Raw genomic sequence first — 25,540 nt, forward strand, 5'->3', positions numbered from 1 at the left:
GCCTTCCTTGAAAAAACATCTACCTTATTCACAGTTGTTACGATTCAAAAGAATTGCCAGCTCAGATGAACTTTACGAATCTAGCAAAACTTTTTGTATAGACAAATTTAAACAACGCAACTATCCTGTTACGATCTTGGAAAATGCTATCACCAAAGCCGATATCCCTACCAGACAGGACTTGCTTCAACCTAAACCGCAGGTCCAACAAGAAATTAGATCCGTGTTCATCTCTAAATTTTCAACGAGAAGTCATCAAATCAAGAAAATTGTGCTAAGGTATTGGCCGATACTGAGCAATGAACCTGACTTTCAACACATCTTTGATTCACAACCAAGATTTGCATACCAAAGATCTCAAAATTTGAAACAACTTTTATCTACGCCCAAAAAAGAGCAAACCAGTGAATTCAAAGGTACCATCCCCTGCTTGAACTGCGGAAACTGTAACTCCATTATCAAGGGTAATAAGATTGCACACCCTCATAAAGGTTTTCCCATAAACTTATCCGTAACAGCCACGTGCAACACACAGAACGTCATCTACTTACTCAAATGCCCCTGTGGGCTTGTTTACGTGGGCAAGACGGAGAGAAAAATACGTATTCGTCTGAACGAACACAAGAGCAACATACGCACTCACCAGTCAAAGTCTCCCATTGCTACCCATTTTGATCGTTTACAACATAACATTTGTCAACTACGTTTCTTGATTCTCGAACAAGTACCGATCATAAAAGGACGAAATAATACCCAACATCTATTACAACGTGAAGTTTTTTGGATCAACAAACTTGATTCGATTCATCCTAAAGGACTTAATGATCGTTTTGATCTAGGTTGCTTTCTGTAATGTTCTTTGACTCTGATTTGTTCTCCGATATTCTGAATACACCTTGATATGAATCATATGGGCATACACCCATGAGACCCGGGACCCCACAACCTTGTATCCCCTGATGTTTTACCTTAGTTGTTTATTTTGCCAGCTACTTGTTGCACCAGTTATTATCATTTATGAGTATTGTATGTCAGCATCCTTCAGTGTACTGTATGTCTGCATTTACCATCGTATTATGTGCTATATTTTCTTATTTGGTTCCTGTATTTACCCCGCACACACTCTTATTTATTCATTTCATATTACTTTGTTACCAGTTGGATTAACATATTGACATGACTTTTACTTACCATTGGGCTCACTACTTTTTTCCAGACTACGTTTGCTTGTACACTTGTGTCTTTTCAGTTTTTCGTTTTTTTACATTTCTCTTTGACTGTTTCACTATCACGTTTTGATCGTATACACACTTTCTACCATTTACGTAACTTCTTACACGCTACTACGCAGTCGCTATTACTTTGTAACAGGCTTGTATTTTCCTATTTTGATTGGCCTCCACCTTCCATAACTAACCTATCGGCGTCACACACGTTGGATGACACATTGACTAACATCGACGCACACGATTGGCTATGCAGTCTCCCACACCTGATTAGTGATAATTATCACCTGACACCCTTTAAAAACCGCGCGCGTTTTACAGTCTATTGACTTGCTGAGAAACCGGCACCTTTGACCGCTCTGCTCTGAACGATCTAGCATCACGTAAGTAGAATACGCTATTTGATGACACCGTTATGCTTCTTTATACTCGCGCTGCTCTGCGTCTACTAACACACTTTTGGCGCTCTTTCTCAGTTGGCACCCAAACTCTTCTATCACCCCTTTCCTTTGATTTTCGTGTAATTTCCGTTTACCTAATTTATCTCTATACCCGTCACAATTTGATCACTTGCACTTGTCACGTTTCCCACTTACGTTATTTATTTTTTCTCTCATACGGTTTCATGCTCATTGCTGTTCTTTGTCCGCACGTAATCTAGCCAAACACTAGACTCGTTTTACACGACTCACCACCGACTCGAATTCATCTTACTCACAATTCTTTTTTTAAAACAATTGTTCTTTGACATAGTACAACGCATGCATCAACGCACCATCGCCTTACTTCAAGTACACTTCTCGAATTCTGTACACACTCTTGTTCGTTGTTTTTCCAGTTAAACCTGCTAATTTGGAATGTTAATTTACGTTTCTTGTACTTTGCTCTTTACAATGTTGATACTTTCATATTGAGTAAAAGCTGTTCCCTTGTATCCTCCCTTTTAGTGCTGCCCCTGACGAAGGGCCGTACCGGCCCGAAATGCATTGGGCTATACCGAGTTATGAATACAATATACTCGTTTGTGATGTACAATCGTCAGTGATAACGATACCTTTTCAAAGGAATGATTAAATTCATGTGAACTGAATAAATCGATGAATTACATACAAACTTCGCTTGATTAATTTCTCCACCGGAGTGCAATTCGAGTGACACGCTTCCAACCAGAACGTGCTCTCACAAAGTCACATTCTTACTAATGTGGCATCAAGGAACATCGGGAGGGGTTAGTCATCGGGCACTGTGTATACCGATGGCACCTACGGTGGGTTTTCCTTGCGACCGCACAACCACACTCTGGGTAATGATGGGCATGGCATTTAAACAAGGGCTCAAACTGCTGTCCTGGAATGTGAACGGACTGGGGGACAAGATCAAGCGGGGCATAGTGCTCCAATTTTTGAAGCAGCACTCCCCCGACGTAATTCTGTTACAGGAAACACATTTGCTTGGTAAAGCTTGTAAGGCCATGTCGAGAATGGGATTTAAGCTGGTGGCGCATTCAGCATTTCTTTTTTTCACAGAGTTTTATATAGCGCGAACTTGACCCGAATCGGGTATCAGAGCGCTTTACACAGCACCAGTTGCATTACATGAGGACACATTCATTTTTGTTAGGCACGGGGAGATTAAGTGATTTGCCCAGAATCACAGGATGTTCAGCGTAATTGCCGAGACTCAAACCCAGTTCTCCAGATTCAAGGTCGACTGCCCTAGCCGTTAGGCCAACTCCTCTCCCCTATTTGGGGCCGGTTCCCAGGGAGTGGGTATATTGATGCGAAAATCGTTCAACATGACAATCGACCATATCCAGACCGATAGCTTGGGCAGATTCGTTGCTACTTCTGGGACCTGGGAGGGGAGTAAAATTAACCTAATTTCTATCTACATGCCACCAGGCTTGCGCGCCCAGGCCTTTGCAGACTACGGGAGTCTCCTTTTAGAATTGCCAGAGGGCAGAGTATTGATTGGCGCCGATTAAAATTCCATGGTTTCTGATTCCCTTGATCGCTGGCCCCAGAGGGTCCTGCCCCCTCCCGGATGCAGATCCACAGTTTTCTGAGTCATTGGGCCTGGTAGATGTTTGGAGGAGATTACATCCTGTTGAGCAGCAGTATACATTCTATTCAGGAGCACACCGCAGCATGTCCCGAATTGGCGATGTCCTGATGTTAGTGCATCAGATTGACAGTATTAAAGAAATACAGCACTTAGCCAGGCCAATTTCCAATCATTCACCAATTCTTTGTAGATTGGAGGTGGGTGAGCCCGTTGTAGGCCAGACGGCCCCGATTAACCCTTGGTATCTCAAGGTTTCCCAGATCAGTGACAGGATCATGGGTGACTCTGATCTTTACTTTCAAGAGAATGAGGGATCAGTAGATTCGGCTGTGATGCTGTGGAAGGCCTATAAGGTTGTAATTCGGGGGGTGGTGCGGGCCTGCGGAAAGAGAAGCGTGCAGGCATGACCCGCCTGGAAAGTGAAATATTACATTTAGAGGGGGCACTGCAGGTGCAACACTCAGATGAGGTACAGCAGGATCTGCATATCAAAATTAAGCAATACACACACTTGGCCTCCGATGCGGCCAGGTCACAGCACAGAGCCACACTCAGCAGAATTTACGAGGTCGGTGACAAGGCTGGCAAATTGCTGGCCTGGCTGGACCGTAGAGACCAGGCTCACCGCGTGGTGATAGAGATGGACTCCGGGATCCGTCTTACTGCAACACAAGATATAGCTGATGCCTTTGGCCAGTACTACCAGGCCGTTTATACGTCCTAATCACTACACACGGAGGAGGAGACATCCTCCTTCCTGAAAGATATTGCGCTCCCGGTGCTCAGCGAAGACAAACCCTCTGATCTTGACCAAGAAATCACTTGCACGGAGGTCGAAAAGGCTATCCATGACCTGCGTGGTGGTAAAGCAACGGCCCTAATGGCTTGTCTATAGAATTGTTTAAACTCACCTCGGGCAAGATTGCTTCTTATCTTACTAAAGTGTTTCTAGAAAGTAAGGCGGGGGAATACTACCCTCCGACCAGAGACTCACAACTATCGTGGTTATCCACATGGAGGGCAAACCGCACCAAGCAACAGGTGCTCCTCCTACAGACCGATATCACTGCTGAATGGCGAAGCCAAAGTCTTGGCGAAGGTCCTTGCCTCTAGATTACTTAGGGTAATTACACGCTTAGTTCACCTGGACCAGTCGGGATTTATGCCTGCCAGGAGCACCTCCCTCAACCTGCGCAGAATCCATGGTGTGTTATGCCGAGCCATGACAATTAGGGCAGATGCAGTGGTGGTGTCCCTTGATGCAGCCACGGCGTTTGACACCATTGAGTGACACTACATGTTCGCAGTGCTTTAGAAACTAGGTCTGGGCCAGGAATATATTGGTTGGGTTCGGCTCCTCTATCAGCAGCCACTGGCTCAAATAGTAGTCAATAACAGAAAGTCTTGTACCTTTGCCCTCAGCAGAGGCACCAGGCAGGGCTGTCCCTTGTCCCCGCTCCTTTACGCCCTGACCTCCGAGCCACTGGCGATGTGGGTCCGTAGAGACCTCCTCATCAGGGGCCTCAAGTGGACCTCAGGCTGGGAGGACTGCATCTCTCTATACGCGGATGACATCTTACTCTACCTGGCATCTCCGGCGGCTTCCCTAAACAGGGTCTTGAACATTTTTTGGGTTTTTGACAAATTCGCTAGCTGCAAAATAAATTGGACCAAGTCAGTGCTCTATGTCCTATATGGGTCGATGCCTCCGCTTCCCCGTGGATTCCAGTTAATGGAAGCGGCAGACGGCTTCAAGTACCTGGGGATCTGGGTCTCTAGAGACCAGTCCCGGTTTTATGAACGTAACCTTCAGCCGCCCCTGCTATGCCTCAACAGCGATATCCGGCACTGGAAATCACTCCCTCTGTCCCTATTGGGGCGTGCAGCCCTATTCAAGATGATGTCCCTCACTAGATTCTTGTACGCTCTGCAAAATACTCTGCACCATGTCGATTCCACATAATTCAAGGAACTTGACTGCATTCTACTGGACCTGCTTTGGGAGGGTAACCCCCCTTCCCCCCCGCATTGCCACTCGCAAGCTCACACTCGGGTGGTTTGATGGGGGAATTGGCCTACCGGACATTAAAAAATACAACTGGGCATCCCACCTCGCAGCAATTAACCAGTGCACATATAGACCGCAGGGTGACCTTGCCTTCCAGATCGACAGGTGGCTTCTACCGGGTGGGACCTTTGAAAGGGCATTATATTCGCGTTCGGTTAAGCCAGCTTTGACTGGACCCACCGGGCATGCGGTACAGGTGTGGAAGGCAGCCACGAAAAGTCTGGGGTGGGAAGGTAAGATCACACAGGCCACACCACTCTGGCACAGCGAGCAGTTGGGCAGGCTGATTCACTCGAAGGACTTTGATTGTTGGGACCTTATAGGCATATCGAGGGTGGGAGACATGTGGAAGTCAGGTGATATAATTCCCTTCACCCAGCTACAGATGGAATATGAACTGGCGCGATCTGAATACTTTAGGTACTTGCAAATTAGACATGCTCTGCTCGCCGTACTCCCCAGAGGAGAGTCAATCCCTGAGTCCTCTCCTCTTGAGGATAGAGTCCTAGATGGGGACCTGCCGGAGAAGGCCATATTACTTATTTATAAAAAACTGATTAACAATACGGTTGATCCATTAGTCCAGCTGCGGGCAAGCTGGGAACATGACGTAGCAGGACTGGATGACAAAGAGTGCCTGGCGGCCAATGCCTCTTCTCGGGAGGTGGCCATTTCCTCCAAGCTCCGACTAATACAGCTGAAACTCCTGCATAGATCCTATTTGTCTGGCTCTTTATTGGTTCAAATGGGCTATTGCACAGAGGGTGGCTGCTCCAGGCAATGCGAGCAAAAGGGCACCTTTATCCACACTCTCTGGGAGTGCACGGTTATCCAAAGGTACTGGGCGGCAGGCAGTAGTGGGACGCATGGAAGGGGTGTTGGGGCAGAAGATTGATTGCAATATTAAGCTGGTCATCTTAAATGCCTGGGGCCCGACAGACCTGAACTCCAAGGAGCGAATCTGGGTAACTCTGGGATTGATGGTGGCGAAGCGGAACATTGTGAGACTTTGGAAGGCTCGGGACCTGCCACGTTTAGTCGACTGGGGGTAACGATATGGACTGGTGCATGGTCACAGAAAAGACCATATATGAAACTAGGGGGTGCCCCACCAAGTGGACGCAGATCTGGGAGAAATGGAATAACTATAGGGGAGGGATATGTGTGCCCCCTCCGACGAAAGAAGATGCTGTCACACGGGGTCTGACCATGTTAGAACAGTGATCATTCTATTGCTGACTTGCAATTACTGTGCTCTGCGTCCCCCTTGTATCATAATCATGTTGCTATTACTTGTGTATACTGCCTTTCTTGAATGTCTTACTCTGATTTCAATAAAAAGAGTTATAAAAAAAGAAAAAGAAAAGACAGCTACCTACATCATTATCATATGAAATCTCTTTATTGATGTCATAACTACACTTTCACAACTGTCTAATTAACCTTTTTGCTTTCTAAAATTTGCTTGAAAATACACCATTTCCCACTGTTTTTTTCAAAATGATCTCAGGGGATAACCCCCCACGCCCCCACCCGTCTTATGGCAGTCAGGCTCGCTTGCTATGCTCGCTCGCCACAGCTCACTCATCAGCACGTTTACGCTACGCCTCGCCTCACAAATGTCACCAGCCGCCACTATCCTATGGTGTGATTCTCCTCTTGAGTAGGCCCCACCCCAAGCTGCTTTGGGTTGCAGGCATATGAATACAGCACTGAGATGCTGTCCCTCAAATATGTCTCCTTGTGTAAAACACAGGCAGACACTTTTTATCTGCAGTGTGGCTGCTGCTTGTAAACCGGACAGCCATCTTGGAATGGTGTTATCCATAGTGTGTAATTGTTTTGCTATTCAATGCTAGCCATCGTGTTGCTGCTAAGAATGGTGGCCATATTTTAACTTTAAAACAACTGTTCACTATGTACAACACCATTGCAAGGAAACTGTCCACTAATATTTTAGTGTGTGTATTTTATTGTGGATCAGTAAGTGGTTGAATGCAAGAGTAAGTCAGTGGGTCAATGAACAGATGCATGAATGAATGATGCGTGACAAAGTGTATTTCTGCCGATGTATTCATTATCTAATCTCACCACTGACTGAAGAGACACTTTCACTTATAAGTCAAACCTGTTGGTATTGCCAATGCTTGTTCTTATTTCTTCACCAAGGAAATCCTTTACTTACATTCTCATTAATTAAGGGGGCTACCGCCCCTCCCTGTAAACAAACTTTTTCATATGTTTCATAGATGACAACTACCTGCAGCAAGAAGTAAATTCCGACCAATGTGTGGGTGTTCGCCTTCTTTGGCAGAAATGCCCGCACATCTGCCCTCAATGCCCAGCTTCCAAATGCAGCAGTCGTGAAACACTCACAAGGTTTCCCAGGTGCAAGCGGTGCTTAGAAATGTGAAGTCCAGTCAATCCGGATTCCCTGACATAGGACTGGGATTTTACTTTGCAACTATATTAATTATATGCAAATATTCCAAGGGAGAAAGGCTGGATACTGACGGGTACACATGAAAAGTGTAGGAATAGCAAATAGCAAAGCTCTAAACACAAAAAGACCAGAATATGCTGGGTCACACTGAGGAGTTGATCAAATTCTCAGAGTTCCAGCTTCAAGGATTCCAGTTTTAGATAGTTTAGTGCCGCAAGTACTAGATCTGCATCCAGTCTCCAAGGACCTAGGCCAGGCTCCCCAGGCCTATGATGTATTTAATATTGACTGGGGAATTCAATAAGGTGCTTTCACTCTCATGGGAAGAACAGAATCCTGACTGCTGGTTATCTATCAGACATTGTGTGGATCCATGTGTGCTTGCAGTTTGGAAAACATAGGGAAAACACATGGGATTATACTCATGATGCCAATGTAGTGCCCTTGTATGCCCTTGCAGAGATTTCTGGTCTGATGCTCGATAAATGCCCTTAATTACAACTTCTAACCATAGAAACCAGCATGGCATACACCCCACATGCAGATCTGCTGAGAGTGAATATGCTGTTTATTGCCATTGGTGTGTTGAGTGAGAGGCGGGGCAGGATGAGCCAATCATGGCTCTCCTCTCACCAGTTATGCCCCGCCCACTCAGTAAATGTAATAAATAGCATGTTAAACATACCTATTATTTGTTCATGTATTTAATCAGAATTTGGGAGCAGTGCTCTTTTGCTGCTCAGATCGTGATGATGGTGTTAAATGACTGAAGGTGAGGTGCCAGCAGTTGGATGTGGCACATGATGTAGAATCCTACTAAAGCCTGGCATCCAGTCTACACAAATCAGCTCTTTGTCATGTGTCTTCCATCTTCATATACTGGGCATTGTCCACAACAAATAACCCTGCCCTGGGGTGGTTTCCCATTGGTTGTAAGCATCAGAACCAATAGAAGCCTCTCTGTTTTTTGGACTAACACATCGTTGTTCTTGGTGTAGGACCCAGGCGGACCTGTTTGCTGCCCTCGGCGTCCTGGAGAGGGTGTGGAACCTGTGTGATGATCTGGAGGAAGCCATGGTGTTTCTAGCAGGTAATGGAGGGAACTGGTTACAGATTCCATGGGGAGAGTCAGATGCTTCTCATGGTCCAGCCATCTTCATCATAACTCTTCCTACTATCTGACTCACTGCCAGTAGACCTCGTGGCAGAGATGGCTGCTCTACATTTCATATTGGCTCTCGCTCCATATCACAGTCTCATGCATTAATCTCATGTTTGTTATTTCTCACCAAGCTTCACCCCGCAGTGATACGGTAAGGTAAGCTTATTGCTTGCATGTCATAGTCCTGTTTTCTACTAGTTGCATGGCCGCTTCTCATTCTAAGTAGGAAGTAGCAGCATCCACTGGGTTGACAGATCCTTCCACGGGGGATCTGTGACCTTGTATGTTTCTGTTGCCGTTTCCGCACTTATTTACTGAGCAGTTTCACCACATCTCACGTCTCTTCTATTGTCTTTCTGCTGATCTTCTTGCTTCAGTTTCTTATTTCTCCTGTTTGTTTTGGGGGCTCGAGGAAAATGATCTAAGGGTGATGTCTGCATTAATGAAGTCCTGAATTTGCATTGGCGTACAATTGTTTTCGAGCCAGACTCACCGGGCTTCATTGATGGTAACGTGTGCTCCCATGCCTCCGGTATCAGTAGCTCTCAAGATCAGATGTTGATATGTTGTGTCCATGTGCTCTAAGCATATGTTCTGCTGAAAGTTTGTGACTTTTCAGAAAAGCACCTTGGAGGTGTGTGCTTCGCCTCGAACTACAGAAGATCCAGGGAATTATGCATCTTAGACCAATTCACGTATGCCTTGTCTTCTTGTCATTATCTTGTAAACCAAGCAGTTGTACTTAGACATGTTCATATTGAGGGTGTCCTAGTGCATCAGGTGCACAAGTATTAGATGCAGTAAATAGGAAGAGAGGCGTTGTAGCCTTTCGATCAGAGGTAAGAAAGTGAGGAAGGCACAGGTGAGCGTATAGTAATGAAGATCTGAAATGGTGTAATGCCCTGGTTACTTACCGGTAATCTTCATTACTCTGAGTCCTAGTCTTCCTCGCCACAGTTATTACACAATGAGCTTTAGCCTCCCACAGAATCTCCCAAGTCAAAGGTTAGCCTACTAGCCTCCCATCCCTCCAATATGGCCGACTTCCTCTTCCTCTTATAAAGGGGAAGTCCACCCACTGTAGATCGAGTCTTCAAAGTGACAACCAAAAAAATGAAGCCATACGCAATGGGGTAGGGAGGAATGGAAACTATACTGTGGCAAGGAAGACTAGGACTCGGAGTAATGAAGGTTACTGAGAAGTAACTGGGGCATTACCACCTCGTCCGTCTTCCTCGCCACAGTAATTTCACAATGAAATGATACCAAAGGAAGAATCAGCTTCATCAAGCAGCAGTGAATACATAAACCAATGGAAGAAATTGCAGAACACAGTCCAATACAAAAGAGTACAATATGTTCCCACACATATATAATACACCAAACTGGAATGTAGCACAGAAGTAGCAAACAACAACCTCCAACCTAAAGAGGTCCATAAAGTAGGAGGAGCCACCCACATGGCTGCAACACAGATACCCATCATGGACACCCCTCTGAGAGCAGGCAAGAAGCTGCCACGGATCCAGCAGACCATCCCCGAATCCAGCCACAACTCAGCTCAGGGAATCAGAAGCCCAACAGAAGCCTGTATAATCCGCCCACAAATGGTGGAGCCTGAGGGTATCAGCCCATTCCACACCGGGCCAGAGGGCACAAAGAAACCAACCACCACACAGTCCGAGACAGGTAACTCAACATCACCCAAAACACACCCAACCGATTGAACAAAACTTCAACCCGAGAGATTGGAACAGGGCAAAAAAAACGCAGGGAGCACTACCACTGCATACCCATGGAAATAAGAGACAACCATTGGAACAAAGGGAACGTGAGCCTGCAAGACCAACCCAGCAGCCAAAAATGCAAATGTGGTTTTGCCCACAGAGCCCAACACACCAACGTGTCAGGTATACAAGAAGGTCCCCAAAAAGACCACCTCAAGGGCCATGAACTACAGCCAAACTGACTCCAGAGGAACAAACCGCATCCCCGCAAGGCACAGAACACCAAAGGCAAAACCCAAGGAGGCACCGCCACCATTGGCCTTGGGCGTTGCAGCCCAAAAGAGTCCATAAAGTGAGACACAAGGGGTTCCAGAGAACCCAAACAAGGATACCCAAATGCCTCAAGAGCCTCACACTTAGCCCGAAGAGCAGAAGAGGCCAACCCCCACTCAAAACCATCAGACAAAAGAAAATCCAGCACTCGCATCGGTTTAACATTCTCAACATCCAAACCCATCCGATCACACCAAGCACCAAAAGCAGGGAAATGCTGGGCCGAAGTGCGCAAGATAGAAGGACAGCAGGATAGCGGAAAACAGATCAGACACCACCTTAGAACACCCTCCAGTCATCAGGTCCAACCCCACTGGAAGGAAGGGCTATCGGAGCCACAGACCTCTATGATATGCCAATATGTATTCATGGCGGCGGGGACGTTTAAGGCGGTCACTTGTATTTACAGGCGACTGGTCACTGTAGGCCTGCAACCTCTGCAAGACCTAGAAACAAAGTGGGAGGTTGACCTTGGGAAAGAAATACCGGACACTACGTGGGCGCAGTTGATTCGGAGGGCTTGGAAGAGCTCTAAGAATGCTAGGTTTCAGCTAATACACTTCTTCATATTGCATAGGGTCTATTTAACACCGGCCAAGATCAACCGGTATTTTCGGATGGACACGGCCCAGTGACCACGCAGAAGTCTGGAGGGGGCGGAGCTCCATCACATGTTGTGGAGTTGCGGACAGTTAGGAACGTACTGACAGGAGGTCGTCGAACTGCTTTGTGGTGTTACGGAGCGATAAATAGAGGCTGACATAGGCACTTGTATTTTGCATTGGTTTCTCCCAAAACAAAAATCATGAGCAAGTTTATAGATTTAGATCTGTTACTAGCTAAGAGAGAGATCACGGCCCGATGGAAGTCACGACGAGGGCCTAGCATAGGGAAGTGGAAATCAGAACTTACATGGGCTTGGAGTGAGGGCACAGTTAGATTGCAACAGGCTATACGCACTAATAATGAGAAGGTGATGGAAGCAGCAAGGGCGTGGGAAGCATTAGTAATAGCGCTGCAGACTCCAGGGTCTGACTCAGAGGGGGATCCTATTGGGGAGGCTTTGATGGGCTCCCAATGAGGGCCTAAGAGTAGACATGGGAACATGGGTCTAGCCCTGTGACGATAGAATGGGGGGTTAAGAGGAGTAAGAATGGGTGATATTGTCCCCTGAATATCCTGAACCATGACGCTAAGGAACTGATACTGTTATTGTACTAGGTGATCAGGGGGTTGGACACACTGGCGGCAGAGGGAGGGGGTTTGATTGTGATGGCTTATTGTAAAGTTATAAGATTTGTATTGGCAATTGTAGGCATTGAAGAACCTAACCACATGTTTTATTAAAGCATTCATGAGTCCACTGTGAAGATTACCGCGGAGGAGGTACTACTATATTAAAATTGTAAAACAATAATGGTTCAGTGGGAAAGACCATGGGGTGATGGGATTGATCATACGATGCAAGTTGTGGACATTGATTATTGCTGTAAGCGGGCCATGTGTTGATTTGAAAATTAATAAAAACAGATTTAAAAAAAAAAAAATCAGGTGCAACCCCACAACAACGAGGCCAAAAGGCGCAACGACTGGAACATGGTGACCGGCTGCCACGGACCCGGTAGCGGGCACAGACGACAAGGAAGCACCCAATGGGGCTAGACTGCCAAGACTATCAAGAGGGGAGATCACGGGTGCCTCTGCCATCCCGTAACCATCAGAAGCACAAAGGCCATGCCCAATCTGATCACCTGCAACCCATTGGGAAGCAATGGAACTGGGGGAAGCACATACAACCAATCACTCAATCAGAGTCTTGTATAGCGTGACTATTCACATGTGAGGGTCTAAAGGTGCTGGGGGAGGACAGCTGCTGGTCGGACTGGGTGGAGTATCTTTCGAAGAGCCAGGTCTTGAGGTCCTTCCTGAATTGGGTCAGCGACGCTGATTGCCTGAGGTGAAGGGGCAGGGTGTTCCAGGCCTTGGCGGCTAGGTAGGAGGACGACCTTCCTCCTGTTCTAGGCTTGTGGCTCCTGGGGACGAATACAACAGTCTCATAGTCAAACAAAAGACATCACGTCCTCCCTCCAAGTTGTCTGGCAACAAATAACGTCGCAAAAACATGGCAGTCTGGCAGACATCACTGCGGCAAACAAGTCCAACCCCCCCAAAAAACTGATTATGCCGCAAACGCCGAAACACATACAGCGTCAAGGAAAAAGAACCCATCAAGGTAAACACCCGGCTGACCTGGTTTCCATAACCCAGCACACCTTCCAGAGCAAGGAAATCGCAGACAAAGACCAGAGCTCTAGAACTGCCCAGTCACAAATGTCCAAACACATACGACTGAGAGACAACACCCGTCAACCCCCTGGTGGACACATACCCCATGACCGCTCTGTTGCCCGAACTGACCCACGACAAGTGGGGGGCAAGGAGACCCAACTGAACAGCCTCCCATTCCCGATAGCAGGAAGATCAGGAAGACTGAACCCACAACCACATCACCTGAGCAGACAAACCTCCATAGTAGCACCCCAGCCCAGCAGACTGGCATCCACTGTCACAATTCAGAGGTTACAACATGGAAAAGATGTCCAAGAAAGGAATTACATTGTACTTCTACCAACCCAAAATCTCCCATACAGTGCCGTCACTGGAGAACCCCGAGTGCTAGCCTGAGAACTCGGCAACCAGTGAGAAAGGACATGGCTGAGCAATGGACACATACAAAGACTTGCTCATGGAAGAACCATAACAGAAGCAGTGGAGACATAGCCAATGAATCACCGGGGGACACTGCTGTGCAAGCTACCCCTTAAACTATGTCACCAAGGACATCACTCGGGCCACCGGTAGCAAAGCCAACCTGACCAATGACCTGAAAAGTACCCCAACGAAAGTCAAACCTTGCGGCGGGACCAGAAAAGACCACTTGAGGGTCACCAAGACACCATGAAATTATAACACAGTGCAGACCACCTAGACCTGGTGTACCGCCATCGAAAAAGAAGCAGTGAACAGCAAGGCATCCAAATTAGGAAGAATGTAATCCCCAACCCATGTCAAGAAGAGGCAGCGTCTCAAACTAAACATGGGGTATAAACGATTAGCCCTTGCAAATCCACCACAGGAAAAAGAACACCGAAATGTCAATCCACAAGAAAGATAAGAGAACATACCACCTCCTCCTTGATAAGGACCGACAGGAATGAAAGCCACGTCAACCAGGAGCATCAGAATTCCGTCCATTAAAGCACGTGGCATCTCGCCCTTCACCGGACAAGGAGACTCCTAAAAAATATCGGGGGGGGACCACAAAACCAATCTGTAACCCTCCCCAAACCACATGAAGCACCCACTGTACTGCCACAGTGTCAGCCCAAAACAATTGAGACAAGAGAATTCCGACCTCTCACCTGGGTGGCTACCACTGTCACAAAGTCAGGGTTTCGCGGTGGTCTGAGAGGTAGCTGCTGCATTCTCAAACTTGGATTTGTTGGCGGCAGGGGTTCCCCAGACTCACCCCCTACTACAAAAAGGTCGAATGGGCCTTCCCTGGCTGGTAGCACCAAAGGCCCTCATATTGGCAAAAAAGAACTGCCTCACAGCCGTTACAGGGACCATCAGCGTGCATGCCACAGCTGCCCACTCGATCATGTCCTCCAAGGGGAGTCCAAAGCGTCCAACCATAGAGAAAGCAAAGTTCACCAGTAATGCCCGTGGCAGTGCAGAGTACCATGACCTAAACCATCACTGGTGCCTGATGGCTATGGACGACCCTGCAGAGGATGCAGCCACACCCAGGGAGCCAAAGAAATGCCAGACAGCAGCCCAACCTGCTGTTCAACACAGCCATACAGGAGATATGCCCACGCCCTGATCCATCAGTGCTGCCAGGGGTCAGAGTATTACAGTAGAGATGGAATGGAATAAGAAGAATAGACCACCTCCCCCAACCAACAAAAGAATGCATACCCTCCACATCCACCCCAATATGAACAGGGTCCGTGGGAGCAGCGTCCACAGAAACAATCACCAATGTCCGTCTTCCACCGTACACTTTCCATCACCGTCTGTATAGAGGAATGGCGTGCCAGGGGCAATGGCACATGGCACAGGTATTGACAAAAGAATCCACATGCACCTCCTGAAAAACCATCATGATAAGCCATGTATAGTCCTAAGTGCCGGGGGACCACTGTGAAATCAGGACCATGCACATACTTTCCAAATGATGGGCCCTTCCAGGAGTGACCCATTAGCCCATAATGCAACTGACAAAAAGCTACCGCAAGCAGACAGCTTCTGTGCCCCGTGGAGAGGCATGCACACAATGGAGAGCGTGCATACTGACACGCAATTGTCCCACGAGCGCCCGCACATGCAGAGCGCCTCCAATCAATCCACATGCTCCCATCCGTCAGCCGGACACAGTATAGTCGGTCAGCCTGCACCCGCTCAAGCAGAGAGCTTCTGTGCCCCGTGGAGAGGCATGCAAACAATGGAGAGCGTGCATACTGACACGCAATTGGCCCACGAGCGCCCACACATGCAGAGCGCCTCCAATCAATGAACATGCGCCCATCCGTCAGCCGGACACAGTACTAGTTGGTCAGCCTGCACCCGCTCAAGCAGAGAGCTCCTGTGCCCCGTGGAGAGGCATGCACACAATGGAGAGCGTGCATACTGACACGCAATTGGCCCACGAGCGCCCGCACATGCAGAGCGCCTCCCATCAATGAACATGCGCCCATCCATCAGCCGGACACAGTACTAGTCGGTCAGTCTGCACCCGCTCAAGCAGAGAGCTCCTGTGCCCCGTGGAGAGGCATGCACACAATGGAGAGCGTGCATACTGACACGCAATTGGCCCATGAGCGCCCGCACATGCAGAGCGCCTCCCATCAATGAACATGCGCCCATCTGTCAGCCGGACACAGTACTAGTCGGTCAGCCTGCACCCGCTCAAGCAGAGAGCTCCTGTGCCCCGTGGAGAGGCATGCACACAATGGAGAGTGTGCATACTGACACGCAATTGGCCCACGAGCGCCAGCACATGCAGAGCGCCTCCCATCAATGAACATGCGCCCATCCGTCAGCCGGACACAGTACTAGTCGGTCAGCCTGCACCCGCTCAAGCAGAGAGCTCCTGTGCCCCGTGGAGAGGCATGCACACAATGGAGAGCGTGCATACTGACACGCAATTGGCCCACGAGCGCCCGCACATGCAGAGCGCCTCCAATCAATGAACATGTGCCCATCCGTCAGCCGGACACAGTACTAGTCGGTCAGCCTGCACCCGTGTAGTGGCAAGATGAAATGCAACGTAGTCGGGATTATCAGGAATAACTTTATTGTAACCCGAAATGCAAGGGCCCACGAGCAGCCAGCGATCACACCAACAGCTCGCCACGAACTGCGGGCGTACACTCCCCCCAATGACATCACAACTCTGCTCTCCCCTGATTTGATGATGAAGTCAGGTGATAATAGAGAGAGAAAGAACAGACTGTGCCCCACTACTCTATGGCCCATACAATGCATAATATACATGTACAACATTTTCCCTCCTTAACAACAAAATAATACACATTTTCATTCCATCACAAACTCTTCGTAGCGCCTAGGCGCTCTTATTTGTCTTCCTGGTCTACTTGAGACATAAGGTCGTGGACATCCTACAGGGCCTGTGCTGCTTTTACCTTGACTCGAGTCATGGGCACCCTGCCTGCTAGCCTGCTCCTTCTTGGGGTAAACCCCATTCCACCCTCCGATATTACCAGTCTCTTTCACCACGTCCTCACTTCCACCACCACTGTCATTTCCTGTCCCTTCTGTGGTGGAGGTGCTCGCGCAGCCCTCCACATCAAACATACATGTAAGCATCCTCATTCTCTTGCCACTCTAGAACACAATGTCATCACCGCTGGTATCGCGTGCATGACTCCCTTTCAGAATAATTTCTTCCTGGCCTGCTTTGAGCTTGACTACGTCGTCCTTGCTTCGCCATCCTCCACCTTCTAAACATACCGCCCCTTTGGTCGCTTCATGCACACGTACAGGGAGGCCAAACACAGACTCCCCTTTCGCTACCTTATGCGGCTTCTTTACCAACACCCAGTCTCCCTGCTCTATTTCTTTTACCTTGGCTTTATTCACAACATCAGCATACCGCTTGGTGTTCTCTTGTTTGGACACAATTCGCTCCCTGACTCTTAACATCTCCTCTTGTATGACCTCAGTTTTCTCCCTCACGTCGTACCACTTATTGTACTTGGGTGTAAGTTCACTAGTACACCTCCTCCCTCTCATCAGATAGAATGGCGTGTGCCCTGTAACCTCATTCGGAGTGTTATGGTAAGTGCACATTTTTTCAGTAATGAACTCTTTCACATCCATATGAGACGCAATGGCCTGCTGAACACCCTCTTTGATGAACCTGTTCATTCTTTCTACCTGGCCATTACTTTTTGGGCTATACAATGGAGTTTTCTCCTGCTTGATCCCCAGCTTGGCCAGGAAATCCGTCATCTGCCTGGACACTAGCTGAGTGCCGTTGTCAGAGACCATGATCTTCAGTTGTCCCTCCAATGCAAAGACCTTCTGTAGCATTTTAATCACACGTTCAGTGGTAACATCACGAACAAACTTATAGTGCACCCATTTTAAGTAGTAGTCAGTGAGCACAATAAGAAATCTGCAGTCCTCCGGCAACCGGGTGAATGGGCCCGCAAAGTCAATAGCAATCTTGCTCCAGGGGCCTATCGGTATGTCCACCATCTGCAGTTCTCCTTTGCTGGTCTTCCAGTGCTTGTCAGCTCTCAGACACTGCTCGCACCGGTCTATGAAATTGCAGACATCGCTGTTCATTCCAGGCCACCAATAATACATCTTCAGAAGATTCTTGGTTGCGGTGCTGCCCGGATGGCCCTTGTGGGCAATCTTGATCAGTTTCCCACGCAGTCCCTCCGGTGGTACGAATAAGTCATGCCGCTTCAAGAATCCGTTTTCTAGGGTCAGCTCTGCGCTCACCTGCTGGCAACACTTGAGCTCACCTTGCAAGTTTCGAACGGGAGGCCATTGGGATGTCAAGTGATCTATCACCTTTCGATTAATCGTGTCATTTTTTGGATTAGCCAGCCACTCCTCTTCCGTAATGGATCCATCACATATGACCGTAGCGTCCACCAATGCCACCACGCACTCCGTGTCGTCTAGAGAGGCGTCCTCTTTCCCGTTCACCGGTAAGGGCGACAGGCAGTCCGCCCTGCTGTTGAGGCCGCCCTTGATGTGTCGAATCGTAAAGTGATACTCCTGCAACTTGGACAGTAATCGCAGCAGCCACGAACTGGCCTTCCCGTTACCGCGGCCTTCTCCATCCATCATGTAGATCAACGGTTTGTGGTCCGTAATGATCTTGAACACCTTGCCCCACGGATAATTTTTTAGTTTCTCCACAGCCCATACGCATGCAAGCGTCTCACGCTCAATGGTGCTGTAGTGTCTCTCCGCTTCGCTCAAAGTTCGCGATATAAAAGCGATGGTATTCTCCTTCCGCCTTTGGACTTGGCGCTGGCATCGACGGTGATCACATTCCGCAGATCTTTATTGTAAGGCTGCAGTACTGGCGCCACAGCGATGGCTTGCTTGACGGATTCGAACGCTAAATCCTGTTCTGCTGACCAGAGGTACTTTTCGTTTTTTCGCAGCAATTTCCGCAGTGGTTCTACTGTGGTCGCGTATGCAAGAACTTCGAGTAGTACTCGCTGAGCCCCAGGAATGATCGCAGAGCATCTTTATCGCCTGGACACGGAGCTTCTCGGATCGCTTTCACCAGATCATCTTTGGGCGCTATGCCATCCGGAGTCAAGACGTGACCCAGGTAGTCTATCTTGCTCTCCATGAACTTGCACTTGTCTTTGGATACTGTCATACCCTTTTCGCCTAGAACTTCCAACACCTTGCTCAGCAGTTCCAGGTGCTCAAATTCGTCACTCGTGTGGATCAAGATATCATCTTGGAACGCCTCGACCCCATCCATGTCGCAGAACAGCAGGTCCATCAGTTTCTGAAAAACCCCTGAAGCCGAGGCAAGTCCAAAAGGCAATCGGACGTACCTATATGCTCCAAACGGGGTGATGAAGGTGGTCAGTTTTTTAGAATCTTCGGTCAGACACACCTGATGGTAGGCCGATTTCAAATCGATCAGAGTAAAGTATCTGGACCCAGATGTGGACGACAGGATCTCTTGGATGTTAGGCAGTGGATGACAGTTCACCAGGATATTCTTATTGAGGGACCGTAGGTCCACACATAGCCGGATGTCTCCTTCTTCTTGGATACGACAATTGCGGACACCCATTCTGAAGCCCCCGCTTCTTCTATCACCCCTTCCTGTTTAAGTTTGTCTAGCACCGCTTTCAACTCAATCCTAACTGAGAGTGGCACTGTCCTAACCTTATGTTTCACTGGTATCGCCCCTTCCTTCAATTGTATGTCGTGCACAAAACCTCTCACACATCCGACTTCGTTCTTGAAGACTGCGCTGAACTTGTCTATGACTTCTGATAAACCACCCTGCTCACCCTCTGGCTGAATATAGTTGACCCAATCATCGCGCAAGACTATAGGATCCGCAGCCCCTGGGACTAAGATCACACCCAATTTCGCTAGATCTTTCCATCCCACTAGACTTCTCCCTTTCTCAGCCACATAAATTTTTGTATCGATCGTCCTTCCCTTGAAGGTGAGGGTATCGCAGAAATAGCCTTTCATCTCAATATCCTGCTCTCCAAACGCTTTCGGATTCACATCAGTTTCAGTCAACTGTACGTCGCGCCATTTCACAGCAAATGTTTTATCGGATATCAATGTAATGGGGGAACCTGAATCAGCAGTAAACTGCAACTCCACCGCCCCAATCATAACCGAGCCTATGGGCCCCTTCACGCGGCCATCCGCCAAATCAATAGATAGCACAATGTTCGCATACATTTCCAAGTCGCCATCACTCACAGAACTCACTCTCACACTGCCCCCAGGCTTCCTTGTTTTGCACACAGCAGCATAGTGACCCAATTTTTTACATTTGGTACACTTTTTACTGAGCGCGGGACACGTCTTGCTGTCCGCCAGGTGATCCTGCGCACCACATCTAAAGCAAGCGAGTGGTTTCCTGCTCACCACTCTATCATTCGCCGCCCTGTCAGGAGGCTTATGCTCAGTCTTTTTCTTGTCCTGCAAATAAAACACATTCGAGGTATGGCTAGTACTCGCAAGTTCCTTTGTGGACACCAGTGATCTCTCGATGGCCTTCGCAATGGACACCACGTCTTTAAGCGTGGGGTTCCTACACGCCAACAACCTTTCCTACACCTTTTTAGAATGGCAGTAAAACACCACTTGGTCTCTGATGTACGTATCAGTCATATCCGCAAATTCGCAGTCTTGCGCCAGGACGCGCAAACATGCAATATATTCTTCAATAGTCTCTCCCTCTTCCTGCTTTCGCAGGGCGATCTTGTGGCGCCCCACCATAATGTTACTTTCTTCAGAGAACTGCAGCTCAAGCCTTTTCACTGCCTCCTGGTACTCGTTAAGCTGAATGAACACCCCCGGCGGATTCTCGTACTCAGGTAAGCTGTCAAAGACCTCCTGACCAGCCTTCCCCTGCAGTCCGAACAAAAGTGCTTTTTTGCGTTCCGCATCATATTTCTTGCCATCAATGGAAACAATATAGTTCTCGAACGCCCGCAACCAGCTCTTCCACTTCATACACGGCTTGCCTGGGACTTCGAGGAAGAGGGGCGGCACACAGATGTTGTTACTCTGTGCCATGGCAAGGATAGCACGCACCAACACCGCAGGGGCACAGGCAACCAGTGGACCAAGTTATGCACCACTCCTGACGTGCCACAAAGCCAGGTGGCAGAGCAACCCACTCGAGGGCGGACAGGGCCCCCCACCTGTAGTGGAAATCGAAATACAGGGCTCCAGCACCAACAGGCGAGACATCAACACGAAGAGGGCACACCTGGACCTTCACGTGCTCCATACGCACAGCTCCCGCCCAGGCAAACCAGCCGTACGGTCCTCGGGGCAGTGGAAGATGGTACTGCGACGTCAGCGCAGCCTGAGTAGGGTCGCAGGAGGAAAGGAGCTCCCCAGCGGTAACACTCCAGAGGACCAATGGACAGAGTTCCGCAGGATGCTAGAAACGCCTTCGCAGGGATGTGCACGTGGGCTGGCAGTAAGGGCCTCACATGGCCGGGACGGCTGTAGACGAAGTCAGCGCCGCAGGTAACCATTCAAGGTCGGGTCGGGGACTTGGGACCTCACTCCCGCTCTCTGAGGCAGGTGCAGTAGCGCGCCGCACCCGCGGCACGCCTTAGGTGCGGCTTCAGCGCACACCGCTCAATCAGCCGACGGCCTCGCGCCGTCTCAGAACGTCGTAAAATGCTCGTGGGCCCACGGATACTTTAGACCCTCGTCGCCATTTGTAGTGGCAAGATGAAATGCAACGTAGTCGGGATTATCTGGAATAACTTTATTGTAACCCGAAATGCAAGGGCCCACGAGCAGCCAGCGATCACACCAACAGCTCGCCACGAACTGCGGGCGTACACTCCCCCCAATGACATCACAACTCCGCTCTCCCCTGATTTGATGATGAAGTCAGGTAATAATAGAGAAAGAAAGAACAGACTGTGCCCCACTACTCTATGGCCCATACAATGCATAATATACATGTACAACAACCCGCTCAAGCAGAGAGCTCCTGTGCCCCGTGGAGAGGCATGCACACAATGGAGAGCGTGCATACTGACACGCAATTGGCCCATGAGCGCCCGCACATGCAGAGCGCCTCCAATAATCCACATGATCCCATCCCTCAGCCGGACACAGTACTAGTCGGTCAGCCTGCACCCGCTCAAGCAGAGCGTCCAGCAATAAACACGCTGCACTCGTCAAAGCGCGGGCGGAGCAGATGCAAGGGCCCTCGGCCCCATCCAGCGGGACCTCGATCATGTAATGGGGAAACCCTGGGGCCATGCGGGGTAACAGCACCAGCATGAAGCTGTTAACGAGGAGGAAAAACAACAAATACTAGTACAGGATCTGCTAGCTCCAGATCAGTAACTGCTGGGCAGAAACGAGTCGGCTATAGCCAAACTTCTGCTGTTCAGACAGACACAGGACCAGCCAGAATGCAGAAGCAGAGCGCCCCCCCCCGATCCGCGCGTACCCGCCGCGACTCTCAGTCCTGGCAATGAAGATACCGCGCCTGAGAATCCTTTGAGCCGGAAAGGAACCAGCGACTTAAGGAAGCCAGAGATGCTACCACAGCCCACAGCCCTCAACCGAGCTATATTGAAGGTGCGGCAAGAGCTGGGCCGCGGGAACATACACAAGTGCCCCTCAGGTCCGCTCAGCGGGACTTCACTCAGGTAACTGGAAATCCCTGGGGCCACGTGCGTCAACACCGCGGCGGAAACAGCTCCCGCATGAGACCACCATAAACCAGGCAAAACAACAACAAAAGCCAGAGCAGGCTCTGCTAGCGCCTGACCTCGATCTGCTTGGCATAATGAAGCCGGCTACCGCTCGACTTCAGCCGCAATACACTTAGGCTGCGTAGTTGATCGCAGAATCGCAACTCGAGGTTTTGCAGAAACCAAAAAACAGGGTGTGCTGTGGGTGGAGTTCCTTGTTACAAAGTTGTGTAAACCTGGGAATGCGTCAAAATGCTATGCCTCCCCAGGGGAGGCGTAAGGAGGCGCAACGAGGAGACATTCTTGTATTTCTCCTTGTATTTTCCTCTTTCTATGCATAGAAAGAGGAAAACACCTCTTGTGATTGTTTTTGTACAGGAAGGTGTCCCTTCTTGCACAAAAACAATCAACCCCGCAACGCAGACACCATTCCACCATGGTCCAAGGGTGCCTGCGTTGGGGAGAGTACAGGGATCCGTCATATTGGTGTAAATATGACGCATCCCTGTGCTCCGAAAGGACCTCAGCATGGCGCAGCCAAATGGTTTGCTGCACCGGCTGCGTTACATTCTCATAATGAGGCACATAGTATTTCTCCTCGTTGCGCCTCCTTACACGTCCCCTGGGGAGGCATATGATTGTGACGCATTCCCAGGTTTACGAAACGTTGTAAATCTGGGAATGCGTCAGAATGCATGGGTGCTGCGTGGGGACATCCACAGCAACACCCTTGGAACTCCCCTTTCACACAAAGTGCTGCGTGAAAAGGCGGCCGTATTTACAAGGACACGAAAAGCCACGTAGGATGGCTTTATGCGTCCTTGTAAATAGGGAGCACCTAATTGCGCCGCCTGTTCATCACAAAACGTGATGCACCGGTGGCGTAAGGGGCTTCTAAATATGCCCCTTCGTTTTTTAGAACTTCCACGTCGGCATGTAATAGACAGTAGACAGGAGTAATAGACCGTAATGCTTTATTGTACATAGTTATTTAAAACCTTTACAATGTCAAATCCATACGTATTAAGACAATAAATCCTTCAGTAAAAAACATACTGAACCAGCAGCAGCAAAGTTACAAATAAAGTAGAATTTCAGGTAGGCAACCTGTTTATCATGATAAGATGTGCAGTAAGTTAGTTCTTGTTGCTGGCCGAGGGGTAATGTAATAAAAAGCCAATGCAACAAGAACATTTTTGAAAGTGCCACTTCAATGAAAACATGTTTGCGTTAAAAAAGAAAAAGTGATTAATTATGATGACAGTTCGGGCTCTCCCTGTAATCTGATCAGTGCTATTCAGTATAGTTCAAAGCGGCTGTTTGCTTTCGGTATTGTCCTCCACCTAGTGAGAGTCATAGCTTGGCGAATGGCAACTTGAGGCTTTGGTAAAATTCAGGGACCTTGGTTTTGGCCCTTCTACTTGAGCTGGGCCAGGAGATGCAGCTTATTATTCATCCTCACCAAATGTCTGGCGCAGGCTCAAACTTAGAGCAAGTGCACTTTGGAACTCGTTGCTCGAGGAGCTGGTGCGATTAACTGCTGTGCGGTGTTCCTGAGCGTTCTCAACAGATGGTTTGGTCGAAGCTGGATAGTCCATCTGTTGGGTCCATGTCCACTTGCATCTTAGGTGGGCTGCTAGAGTGCTTCTCTCTAGCTGCTACTACTATTTTTCCTAATGGTTTAAGCAGTAAACATTGGGGCCTGTCAGATTTCCTGTCAGGGCCACGTTCTCCTAAATTTGGTTTGTGGATGCTTAGGAGTATTTAGACGCCCCACATACCGACATAATGCCGCCTGTTTCTTTGCCAGTGCCAGCTGATGCTTGCTCTTTGAGGGTAATAGTGAATTGATCATCTTGTCCTTTATGGTACTGCTAGGTTTTTTTTGGGTATCCTTCAGCATTTTGAAGCGGGTTTCCGCTGCTTCAAGGAGTTTTACCATACGGCAGCTTAGTTGGATGTCATCGCCTTTGAAGCAGGCAAGCGCCGTTTGCCTGCAGGTCCGTATCCTGCGGTTGTTGAAAAGTGGTCTCAAGAAGGAGCGATGTTCTAGAATGAGTTCGCTGCAGATGGCGATGAGATGTACTGTGTTTTCTTTGCCATTCCCGCAAAGTCGGCATGTTATTGTTAGCTGCGGCCGTAACCATGGTGGTAGGTGGGCCGCTGACGGCAGTAGCCTCAGGCGGAATTTCAGGAACTTCTCTTTTGTTTTTTGGAGAAGCCTGTCTGTAAATAAGCTTGGGGCGCGGGCTTGATGTACGATTGAACAGTAAGCCAGCTGTGCGCACGCTTTATCAAGGCGGCTTTGTCCTGCAGCAATGATTCTTTTCGGACTGTCTTCTTGACCACCTTTTTAAAGCCTGCTAGGGAGCCTGTGAGTTCCCATAGTTGCCGTAAGCCGAGATGATCAATAGCGGCCTCCAAGTACAGCCTTGCCGGGCAAGTTTCTTTATCTTGAAGTTCCTTCCACAGGAGAGCGTTTAAAGTTTTCGGATCTCCTCTGCTTACTTTGTGCCAGCTTTTTATTTAGGTTCCTTTGCGTGCCAGCTCTTCTTTTGGTAGCCCAAATTCTAGTCTCATCTGGGCAGGCGATGTATACCTAGGAAGGCCAAAGATCATGCGTAAAGCCTTTGCTACCGTTTCATCTACAGAGGCAGCGTCCCTCCCCCTCATCGCTTCGCTGCCGTAAGTGATGGCTGGAATTAATTTTGCCTGGATCACCTTTATGAAGGGTAGTAAACTTGGACCAGAGACCACGTTTTTTAAGTTTCTGAGTACCACCGCAACCATTAGCCCTCTCCTTTTTATGACATCACATTGCGGCTTGAAGTTGCCCTTACAGTCTATGATGACCCCCAAGTATCTATATTCGCAGACCGTTTCCAGCTTACTTGATGCCAAGAGCCAATTCCGTGTTATTTTCTTTTTGGGGAGATTAATGCACATAACTTTAGATTTTTCCCGATTGATGCTGAGCCTATTAGCAGCAGAATATCTTGACGTAATGTCCAGCAGCCGC

General features: G+C 48.7%; 1 protein-coding gene across 1 annotated transcript in view; it reads left to right on the forward strand.

The window, feature by feature from the left end:
• Positions 1 to 25,540, forward strand: part of DNHD1 (dynein heavy chain domain 1) — an 856,151-nt gene that overhangs the window by 797,934 nt on the left and 32,677 nt on the right. The window contains exon 41 of the mRNA XM_085623548.1: positions 8,800 to 8,891. Within this exon, the coding sequence (XP_085479674.1) occupies positions 8,800 to 8,891 (92 nt within the window). The remainder of the gene's footprint in view (positions 1 to 8,799; positions 8,892 to 25,540) is intronic.

This window comes from Triturus cristatus, chromosome 8 (genome assembly GCF_964204655.1).
Source record: "Triturus cristatus chromosome 8, aTriCri1.1, whole genome shotgun sequence".
NCBI classification, from domain to species: Eukaryota; Metazoa; Chordata; class Amphibia; order Caudata; family Salamandridae; genus Triturus; species Triturus cristatus.